At 38.0% G+C, this 11,091-nt stretch overlaps 3 protein-coding genes across 3 annotated transcripts; 1 reads left to right on the forward strand and 2 right to left on the reverse strand.

Moving 5' to 3' along the window:
- Window positions 1–672: 672 nt before the first annotated feature.
- LOC106430950 (probable inactive receptor-like protein kinase At3g56050) lies at window positions 673–3,351 on the forward strand. The gene is made up of 5 exons (XM_013871751.3): window positions 673–1,008; window positions 1,511–1,923; window positions 2,002–2,192; window positions 2,282–2,414; window positions 2,484–3,351. Exons 1-5 carry the CDS (start codon window positions 863–865, stop codon window positions 3,080–3,082), a joined length of 1,482 nt encoding a protein of 493 aa, XP_013727205.1. The 5' UTR covers window positions 673–862; the 3' UTR covers window positions 3,083–3,351.
- Window positions 3,352–4,140: 789 nt separating this feature from the next.
- On the reverse strand, window positions 4,141–5,156 carry LOC106445326. The gene is made up of 2 exons (XM_013886850.3): window positions 4,963–5,156; window positions 4,141–4,860 (listed from the first exon to the last, which is right to left on the reverse strand). The coding sequence occupies exons 1-2, from the start codon at window positions 5,017–5,019 to the stop codon at window positions 4,303–4,305; spliced, it is 615 nt and encodes a 204-aa protein (XP_013742304.1). The 5' UTR covers window positions 5,020–5,156; the 3' UTR covers window positions 4,141–4,302.
- A 49-nt stretch (window positions 5,157–5,205) lies between these two features.
- On the reverse strand, window positions 5,206–8,984 carry LOC111204282 (heat shock 70 kDa protein 15). The gene is made up of 10 exons (XM_022698628.2): window positions 8,759–8,984; window positions 7,428–8,625; window positions 7,116–7,343; window positions 6,936–7,031; window positions 6,670–6,837; window positions 6,385–6,579; window positions 6,145–6,291; window positions 5,908–6,057; window positions 5,670–5,800; window positions 5,206–5,583 (listed from the first exon to the last, which is right to left on the reverse strand). The coding sequence occupies exons 2-10, from the start codon at window positions 8,595–8,597 to the stop codon at window positions 5,424–5,426; spliced, it is 2,445 nt and encodes an 814-aa protein (XP_022554349.1). The 5' UTR covers window positions 8,598–8,625; window positions 8,759–8,984; the 3' UTR covers window positions 5,206–5,423.
- Window positions 8,985–11,091: the final 2,107 nt, after the last annotated feature.

Genomic DNA, 11,091 nt, shown 5'->3' on the forward strand with positions numbered 1-11,091 from the left:
ATTGAGAAATAAAAGAGAATAATTTACAAAACAAATTAAGGAAAATGGGGTATTCCCATTTCCCACAACATCCATGACTATTACACCCACATGGCAAAGAAGCTGGAATGAAAACGAAGAAAGTAACCTCCACGTTGAAGTTTGAACTAGTCAAGCAACTCCACGTACTATTTTTGTATAAATTTTCAAATAATTTTGTTAATCCGCAAAGACCATAACACAATCAATCAATTATTCAACTTCAATCATCCAACATCAAAAACAAAAAACCACGTGGCATACATAAACCCCACCATAATTCACGTTAAACAGCACACAAAATAAAAGCGAGACATGTCGACAGGCTACGCAGAAGTCTTTATCGACGGTGATGGTCTTCTTTTGAATCCTTTTTGCTCTCTGGCATCTTTTATCCCATAGATTCTTCTCTTTTTTTAATAAAGCAATGCACCGGTCAATTCTACACGTTGTTTTAATTTTTTTACACAAATTCAAAATTATCGCATTGTTTTTTACAGCGATAACTGTTGATCCTATTCTCTCTTATCGTTGAATATAATATTTTTTAAAGAAGTTATTGCGTTTTTTTTCCTTAATTTATTATGGGCGAAACCAAGGGGACACGCGCTTTAAAAACAATTTAATTTTGTAAATAAAGTTGAAAAGTCATGATGCTGCTGCTCTCACAAAGCCACGCGAACTCAAAACTCAAACTCTCTCTCTCTTTCTCTATTCGTCTTCTAGCTAGCTTACTTTTTTCAGGTCTTTCTCTCATCTTATACTCAGTTTCAGATCCGAGCTTCGATTTTTATCAGCTTCCTTCGGTGTTGCTTAAATCCTATTTCCACTTGTCGTCTTCACGATGAGTAAGAACTGGAAACCCGTACGGTTAAGGCTCCAAATGCGTACTCTCATGATGTTTCTGGTAATTTTGAGCTTCGAGACGTTGGAAACTGAATGTTTAGCGGTGACAAAAAATCTACAGGATGATAGAGATGCAGCAGATTTGTAAGTATCAGCTTCTTCTGTGATCGCTTTTTACTTTAATATAGTTGAAAATGTTTTTTTGGTTGAGTATCAACATCAATGTAGTTGGTATGGTAGATCTAGGACTTGCATAGCCAGATGAGACATTAGCCTAGTATATATACACTTTTCGGCCTAAATATTAGTTAAGAAAAATATATGTATTGATCATTTAGTTCCTCGTTCATAACTCTTCCGAAACATTTCTTCCATTTCAAAATGATTTATGTTTTAAAAAAATTGTTTGGAAAATACATTTTATATTTTTAATCTTTTTATTAGATAATCATGATCAATTGTATGTGTTCAAAAAAAAATCATGATCAATTTTACATTTTGAAAAACAAAATATTGTATTTATTAAATTTTGATTGCTTAAATGAAACACCGTCTCCATAATTATTTCTATTACAAGACTTGCTACATGTTCATTCCTCTGTCTTGTATTCATTTTCATTTGACCTTTGAACTTTTCTTTTCGTAGGGGGGCTGTTAGTTTTCACAGGAAATTACTAGGTCGTTTCCGTAACCCTTACACGCATTTGAATTCTTACAAAGACCACCGCCCTGTTGCATCTGCTACACCGCCGTCATCTTCGGTGGTTCCTTCTCACAGAAGTAAGACCAGTAGATCCTCAGCATTGCACCCGCCACAGAAAAGTCCACCCGCCCTGCATGTTTCTTCTGCTCCACCTCCTTCTGTGGCCTTGCCAAATATTCATACTCTAAGAAGAAGTTCTTCAAACAGCATAGCTCCTATTGTTGTTGGCTGCACAGGCGGTGTTCTCCTTCTTCTTTTAGCTACTGGTGTCTTCTTTTTCAAAAGCAAGGCTGGCAAATCTGTTAATCCTTGGCGTACAGGTCTTAGTGGACAACTTCAGAAAGTGTTCATAACTGGTAACTTAATTTCCACTATGTTAATTAACATTTTTTTAACTCTTTTGAACACTAATGTTGTATGATTGTCTTACTCAGGTGTCCCAAAACTGAAAAGATCTGAGATAGAAGCTGCTTGTGAAGAGTTCAGTAATGTCATTGGGTCATGTCCCATTGGTACATTGTTCAAAGGGACACTATCAAGTGGGGTGGAGATAGCTGTGGCTTCTGTTGCTACTGCTTCTACCAAAGAGTGGACTAATAACATAGAAATGCAGTTCAGAAAGAAGGTATCTACCGTCAACTAGTTCACCTTCAATTATCTAAAAGGTTTTTTAATTTCCATTGTCTTAATCCTTTTATGTTATGATCATTTCAGATTGAAATGTTATCTAAGATAAACCACAAGAACTTTGTCAACCTTCTTGGTTACTGTGAAGAAGATGAACCTTTCACTAGGATCTTGGTCTTTGAATATGCATCAAACGGATCAGTCTTTGAACATTTACACTGTAAGCAACAAAAAAATATTTATTTACTCATATTAGTTGTGTCATTTACTTAAGGATTTTCTTTTACAGATAAAGAGTCAGAACATTTGGACTGGTTAATGAGGATAAGAATAGCTATGGGTGTAGCATATTGCCTTGACCACATGCACGGTCTCAATCCACCTGTAGTCCATAGCAATCTTCTCTCATCAGCACTTCACCTCACTGAGGATTACGCAGTCAAAATAGCAGATTTCAATTTTGGTTACCTAAAAGGCCCATCAGAGAGAGAGACCAGCACCAATGCACTCATAGACACTCGCATGATCTCAGTCACAACTAAAGAAGACAATGTATACAGCTTCGGTTTGCTGTTGTTCGAGTTGATAACCGGAAAACTACCAGAGTCTGTTAAAAAAGGTGACTCGGTAGATACCAGTTTTGATGATTTCTTGAGAGGCAAGACTCTTAAGGAGATGGTGGATCCGACACTGGAATGTTTTGATGAGAAGGTTGATAACATAGGCGAAGTGATCAGAAACTGTGTAAGGGAAGACTCGAAAGAGAGACCGACAATGATGGAAGTGACAGGGAGGTTACGAGAGATCACAGGATTGTCACCGGACGATGCTATTCCGAAACTTTCACCTCTTTGGTGGGCAGAGCTTGAAGTGCTGTCCACTACGTGATAAGAGGAGTAGTAGTAGTAGTAGTAGTACGTTGCTTCATAACGAATCTGTAAGTATTGTGAATATGAAGTTTGTGTGAGGTTTCTGAGACTCTTTGGAGCTCGTTGCTACTCTTTAGGCCTATATGTATGTATAAATCTTTGGTAGTTTATATAACGACTCAAAAATTCTGGTAAAAGAATTCGAGATCACGGTAGTACACTACACTCTTTTTTGTATGCATGATGTTCAATTAGTAATTAATATAAAAATTAACATTGAATTCATTATTTTTTATTTTTATATAACCAACTTTTCCATGATTTATCACTTTCTTCATGTGAAACCGAGAAGACTATGTATATTTTTAACCAATGTTTATTTATTATATATTTATATTAGGTATGTTAACTTTTTAGGTTTAATTATAAAATTTTTGATGAATTTTTAAAATTAGATATACAAAAAATGAAATCAAACAAATTTGTGGATTTACATTAACATTGTTACTTGATTTAACCAGTTTACATCAATTTAGATCAAATTAGACCAACTTAGACTGTTTCTAACTAATTTAGGAGAGCATAAACCGATTTGAACGGCTTACATCGGATTTTAAGAAAATTGTTTCGACTATGATCAATTTGACACCTAAACTGATTTTTAGAACAATGATTTTAATAAATAGTTTTATTTTATATATAAGCAATATTATAAATAAAAGAAGGGGTAATTAGAAGAATATCACATTTTGAGTACAACTAATCAAATTTACCAGTCCAAGCTAATCCATTTTTAAATATACACACTTCTAGTGAAGACAAGAAGCTGGTTTGGAACTACTAGCTTAATGGATCTCACATTCATCTTGAACAAGTACATGTTTCACATAAATAACTCCATCCAGTCATTAATTGGAGCTATAAGCCTCCCAAAGTAGAAAGTTCCATCTGATGCAGACAAATCAAAAGTAGGTAGTGTCTGTCCTTGCTGTAAATCTTGCTCCCCTTTGTAAATTAAAACAAACTCGTTTCACCATTCTATAACTGGATACATTAGCCCTTTCTTGGTTGGGGGTATAATCAATCTACTTCCATAGCTCTTTTAATAAAAGACATCATAATGTAATGGTTAAAACTGAAAATAAAGCATGACAAGATGTTGTAACACCAAAACTATGTGTACTATTACTACACAGTATGCATTTCAACTACAGCTCTCACTCACTGTTTGATGGATCTTTAGTTTTCATTGAAGTGAATGGCACTGAGTTTCCAGACAACAAAAGTAGTAGCAAACATCACTGTACTTATGAACACAAATGAAAAAGCAATGACTAGTATATCCGCACTTCTGGGTAGATCAAATGTAAGCCCTTTCTTTGGCATACCTCTCTTGCTATCATCAAGCATGTTGGTTGGTGCTTCGGGTAGACCCGGCTTCCTATTCGATTTCTTGTCACTTTCTTTGAGCACCTCCAAGATTTGGCTCCCCATTTTGGGTTTTGATGGTTTAGGTGTTGCTTCGGTGTATCGGCTGAGTCTTTCTCTTGCTGTCAACGGTGCTCTTTTTGCAGAACCGTTGTTGCTTGGTTCAACTGGTTCACTTGGAGGATCATCGACCGATGTTGTTGTGATGGAATTGTCATTTGTCTCTGAACGAGACAAAACCAGTCTTGTTTTGCCTGAAAATGACAAACTTGTTGAACTGTTTAGAGAGATGTGGAACGTGAAAGGACAAGGCTTTAACGGTGTAGCTTGAGTTGACAATCTTACAATAGGATTGGTTCTGTTATGAAGCTTCAAAAAGATAAGATTTTTTGTTGTTAGTTTCAGCAAAAAAAAGCAAAAGCTCATATGAAACTATGAAATATATAAAGCATGGTCATAGCGGATACTTACCGGAGAACTGAAGCCGGCGTTGTGAACGACGACCATGGTGAATAGATAGAGGAACATGTTTTTTTAAGAGCAATGCATATGGAGGAAGACGAAGAGGGAAACAGCTTTGAGTTTGTGTGGCAGTGAAGCTAAGCAGAGAATACAAGATCAGGTTCTCTTCTTCCACTCGCTTTTTTTGGAACAGTCAACTGTGTGTCGTTCTATGCGTATTTATTTTTATTCGTTGTCTTAAAAATAAATCTGTTGATACAAATTGCAAAATATGCATATTTCTTGCTTAAAAAACCTGCTCAGAAACATGTAACAAGTAGAACAAATCCTCATCTCACACACGATAAATAGTTTATAAAGAAGAAAAACACAAAGGGAAAACAATACTTCCTGAAAGGAGTTTGAATATAGATTCTTTTGGGGTAGCGAAAACAAAAACAAAATCGATACACAGCACCAACCATCATCTCTTAGGCACTATCTTCGGTGGGCTTCTCAGTCTCCATTGGTTCTTCACCAGAGGCCGGTTCTGGCTGTGGCTCACTCTTCTCCTCATCAGCCGCCGCCTTGGCCGGCGGTGCTTCCGGTTTGGCAACCGGCTTTGGTTTGGTCATTATAGGCCTGCAGAACCTGCCAAAACAAAATCCAAAAAGATGGTTCAGTCACTTTCCTACTAACAAGAGAAACAACAAAGTAAGAAGAAGCTATTGCTTTACTTGTCCAATGCCTCAGCCTTCCTTGTAACATCAGCTGACAAGAAAGCTGGTGTTGCGTACTTGGGAAGCGCCTCCTGCTGCTGCTGCTTCTCCCTCATCCATGCTTCTGCTTCCACACACTCGTTCAATACCTTCATTTGCATTCCACAACAATAGATGATTAAAACACACACATCTCCACATTCTTATGCAAAAAAAATAATCATGAAATATCTCAGAGCTCTTGTAGTTATTATACCTTTTGCTTATCTTCTAGTTCAATGTGGTCAAACTTGGAATCATTAGAGACCGCTGCCTCTCTGTAGCTGTTAACACAGTGACCAAGCTGACCAATGACTGTCCCTCTCTCCTGTGACTCCTTGTAACGCATCTCAACTGGGTCACCCACCTAACAATCAAAGTCCAATCACCAAGCTCTGTTAAAATCATTTTTCTATTCAAGTAAAATAGCCAATCTATCATATGTGTATATTACCTTCTTGAGCTCCTCGAGCTTTGCAACATAGACACCTTTAGTCTCATCTTCTCCATCTTCATACAACCAATCCTCCACTTCCTGCAGCTTCGCCAGGAACGCTTCTCTCTCTGACTCGATAATGTACTCATGGTATTTGTCACTCAGCTGAAAATACAAAAACACAGCAAGTAGCCACCCCTTATAAATACATACTCTCGATGCATATTAAAAAAAGAGAGAAGAAAAGGGTTTACTTACTTTGTTTCTCATATCATAAACATAGGACTCAACAGCATTCTTCTTGTCCTTGGTCTCCTCCATAACTCTGTCTTGGAGAGCCATCTCATATTCTTTCTCCACAGCCTTTTGGACCTCCACAGATTGCAAGGCGCCGTATACCAATTCTGACAGAGGTACGTTTGTTTTCTTCACCTTCTTCTTTGGAGCCTCAGCCTGCACATACACCATACCCATTTGATTAAATTTCAAGTTCACGAGTGAAAGAAAATAGCAAGGACCATCAGCTCAGTAGAGAAAACTAACCTTTGAATCAGTTTCCATTTGCACCGGCTCAGGAACACCGTTGTCAGTACCAGCTGCATCACTGGTTTCCTTGGCGTCTTGCATGTTAACATCAGATTCACCAGAGGCTTTGTCAGTGTCCATCTGCTCTGTTGTGACCTTAACTTCAACTTCTTCCTCTTCCAAAAGCTGCAACGAAGGAGAGGAAAAAAAAATTAGCATAAACTAAACGATCTCAAGTTCGCATTGAATGAATGATCAGTTGGATGATAACAACACAAACTTACAGTTGCTGATTCAACAGAGACAATTCCGTGAAGGGTCAATCTCACTTTCACCTTAAGCTTTGCCCTCTCGCCTTTTGATGACTGGAAGGGACCAATCTGCAAAAAAGGAGAACAACAATGAGAAACAAGAGCACGCTACAGTCTTTAATGATACACACGACATTGGGCAAAGGATCAAACCGTGTAAGTACTGATTTTTGGAGGTGCTTGCAAGTCAGTGGCATCACTGTACTGCACATCGACAGAGAATGTTCCAGAGCGGTAAAACGTCAGAGCCTTGACACTAGGAATTGAGTTTCCCTTGGGGAAAACAATGGTGCTCTGCTGATTCTCAGCTCCTCCATTTTGAGCATCAGCCGCTGCTCCTTTCCACGCCAGCGAAATGGAGAAGGGGAAACTCTCATGAACCTTTATCACAATTAATAACATGACTTGTTAGTACTATACTAGGCGATAAACACACATGTTTAAGCAGAGATAAGCATCCATTACCTGGAACTCACGGACTTTGAAGGTGGGACTAAGAATGGCACACTGCAAGGCACATCCTCTCGACACACACTCACTAGCATTCATTGTACGCCTCGGCTCCTTACCGAAAAACTCAGTCAGGATCTTGATAATAGCAGGGACACGAGAGCCAGAGCCAACAACCTCAACCATATGTACATCTTCAATTGCGAGCCCCGCGTCAGAGAGAGCTTTCTCCAGAGGCCTCTTGACACGCTCCAAGATAGGGACGCTGATCTCTTCAAACTCTTCCCTCTTGATAACACCCCTAACATCTTTCTCATCCATCAAACACTCAATATTCAACGGCGCCACAGGGTTAGCGCTCAGAACCTTCTTCAGCTTCTCACACGCAGCCCTGAGCCTAAGACTAGCCTTGGCATTCTGCGAGACGTCAATCTTGTACTCCTCCCTGAACTTGGCGGCAAAATGATTAAACAGAACTTCATCAAAGTCCCTTCCTCCAAGAGACCGGTCAAACCCGTGAGACAAGACCTTGAGCTGCCCTTTCTTAAACCCTGCGATGCAGACTTGCATGCTCGCATGACCAATGTCGATGAAGGCCACATTAAGCGGCTCACTCTCCGGCAAATCCGTCTTGTAGATACCATACGCCAAAGCAGTCGCCGTGGTCTCGTGGATCAAATGCAAAGGGTGCAAGCCAGCGATCGTTGCAGCATCAAGAACAGCTCTCCGCTGCAGGTCAGTGAAGTAAACAGGAATACCAATGCAGCAGTCCACCACAGCTGCGTTCAGATTCTTCTCAGCAATACCTTTCAAGTTAGACAACATCATCCCCATAACCTGAGTGGGAGTAAACGCTCTCTTCTCTCCCAAGTAAGAAGCGTGGATCAAAGGGTACCCGTCTGGTCCCTCCGTGACGGAGAAAGGAAGAGACTTGATGTCTCTCTGGAGCTCAGGATCCGAGAACTGACGACCCACCAGACGCTTGATCTGGGAGATTGAGTTCTTGGGGTTCATCATGGTGGAGGCAGCTCCAGCGGTTCCGATGAAACGCTGCTTCTCGCCGAAGCAGACAATGGCGGGAGTCTCGCGGTTTGACTCATCGTTGAGGACGACGTCGATGCCTCTTTGCCTTGCGACGGCCACAAGACAGTTCTCGTTCCCGAAGTCGAACCCGACCACACTCATTCTCAAAGATTCGGTCTTGTTCGAAACCCTGATAACACACACATTAAAGTTTGAAACTTTAAAACCTATTGAGAAGAGAAGCTAAATCATAAGATACGAGATTCAGATCTAAGAGATCTGATCTGAAGCTAAAGGGTTAGAGGAGAGGAGAGGAAGCGTACCTGGAGATCGGGAGAGGGGTTTGGGGGTTGTGAGAGATTTCTTTTTAGGTTTCGTGCGCAGCGGAGAATCTGAACGAGAGGAAGAGAGAGAGTAGAGAGAGAGGAGTTTTATGGAGTAGGGTTCTCTCGAACTTTCATTGTTTACATTTTCTATTCAGTTATTTATTTGTAATATTACGTTAATAACATCGAAACTTTAAAAAAAAACGGAATATATGAACTTTAATACTGAATCAAAAGGAAGCCCTAAGAACAGAGAAAACAGCCGCCAGCCTTTCGTTGCTTTCTCCGGTGGTGGGCGCTCCTCGCCGCTACCGGAGTGACTCGTCCTCCTGTATTTCGTTTTCTCTTCACCTCTCTCATCATCTCCTCTTTGTCTGTTAACAGATCTAGAAATTTTGGGGTTTGAATCTGTTAGATCTACAGATCTTGAGTTGTTTCCCTTTTAGATTTCTGGTGCAGATGGTCATGTTTTGTGGCAGCCTTGTTCGTTTGCTTCGTCTTGGCTTGTGCTTCATCTTTTATCCCATCTGTCGTATGTTCCTTGTCAGAGAGGTTGAAAATCTAAGGCGTTCTTGTTGGGTTTTAGTGTTTGTCCTCTTGGTTTTTGTTTCAGCAACGGTTTAAGCGGTGGTGTGTTGATGGTGCGGTCATGTGTTGACGGTGTAGTGGTGTGTGGTGAGCAGAGCAGGTCTAACACCTTTGAGAAGAGAAGATTCTTGGTTCTGGTCGCCTCCATCTCTCTGTTATGAGCTCTTCTCCTGTCCTTTGAATAAGTGTGTCTACCGGATTGTCATTTGCCTCTCTCGTCCTCGGTGGCTTCTGTTGTTTGAAGCATTATAAAGAGGTTGAGGCCTTTAGATTTTCCGATGAAAGTTCAGTTGAGAAGGGAGCTTTACTGTAAGGCGTTTGTTTGCTTCTCGAGTTGGGTTTTGGTGTTAGACATTGTGGTTCTGGCTTGGTTCATGGAACTGAAGGTTCATGTAAGTTTGGTCTGGTTTCGTTGTTGTGAAGGCCATTGCATCGCTTACTCTCTCTTGTCTGGCTCTTGGAAGAGATCCGGCTGATCAAAGCCAATAGGTATCATCTCTATTCTCACTACCAAGGATTGTTCACGGGTTTGGATGTAAGAGTGAAGATTAATCTAGTGATCTTAGTAGTTGTTGTATGTCACCCGTTGTTTGGGTTTGTGATCCCCTGTTGTGGGCTATGTTTCCAGGGATTTTAAGTCGTATCCGCTGGCATTTGGATTTCATCTTGTATGTTTTTTCAGTTTCATCAATAAAAATCAGAAGGGAAAAAAAAAAAAATGAACTTTAATACTGAAAAAAACTTGAACTCCATATAATAAAAGATGCAAAATTAGTTTCTTTTTTATAAAAAGAAAAAAAATAGATAGCACATGAATTACCAAACTGAAAATATAAATTTTACAAAAACAATATATATATATATTATTTGCGAAGTGATTTTTCTCATTAGAGCTTTCATGTTAAAAGTTAAAATAGTTAATATTGTCTATACTTTTAATGAATAAAATATATAAATTAGTCACAAAATAAAAATGAATATTAATTTTGAACGTTAAAAGTTAGATTAGTTAATATCATTTATGCTCATAACAAATAAAATATATAAATTAGCGACAAAATAAAAACGAATTTTAATTTGCTGATTAGATAAGTGATTAAAATTAATAATAATAAAAATTATCCAAATTTTTTTAAAAAATATTTTGTTGTTATCTGAAAATATCTTTAATTAAAAATATATAAAAAATTAAAAACAGAAAACACATAGCTAAATATAAATCAAGCAAAAATTTTAATTTTATATACTTGAAAAAGAATAATAGTGACTTTTAAGATTTATTTACTAATAATGATGTTTTGTATAGGGACAAAAGAAAATTTAGTCAAAATGGTATTTTACAAAATTTTAACTATTCTTAATATTATTTAAACAATCAGTTTTATGTGTACTCACATTAATTATTACAAAAACATTTTTATCTATACTATTACTTTTAATTTTCATTATTATTTTTAGTCCTTAATTAGTATATTTTCTTTAAATTTTCTAGAAAAGAATAAAATAACTTAAAATAAAAATATTTCAAAATATTTTTACTATTAACTGATTTTTTAAATATTATTATTACATTTAAATTAATTATATTATCTTAAAACTAAACTAATCACAATGTTCGAAAACTCGCTAGGCAGAACGCGTTCGACAAATCCTGGCATATCGAGTTATTAGAAAAGCGGAAAAACCCGAAGAGTACGCAGAGAGTAATTTTCTTAAAAAAATTAATTTTAAAGAAAAATTAT

The sequence above is a fragment of the Brassica napus genome, chromosome A4, assembly GCF_020379485.1.
Source record: "Brassica napus cultivar Da-Ae chromosome A4, Da-Ae, whole genome shotgun sequence".
Classification (NCBI taxonomy): Eukaryota; Viridiplantae; Streptophyta; class Magnoliopsida; order Brassicales; family Brassicaceae; genus Brassica; species Brassica napus.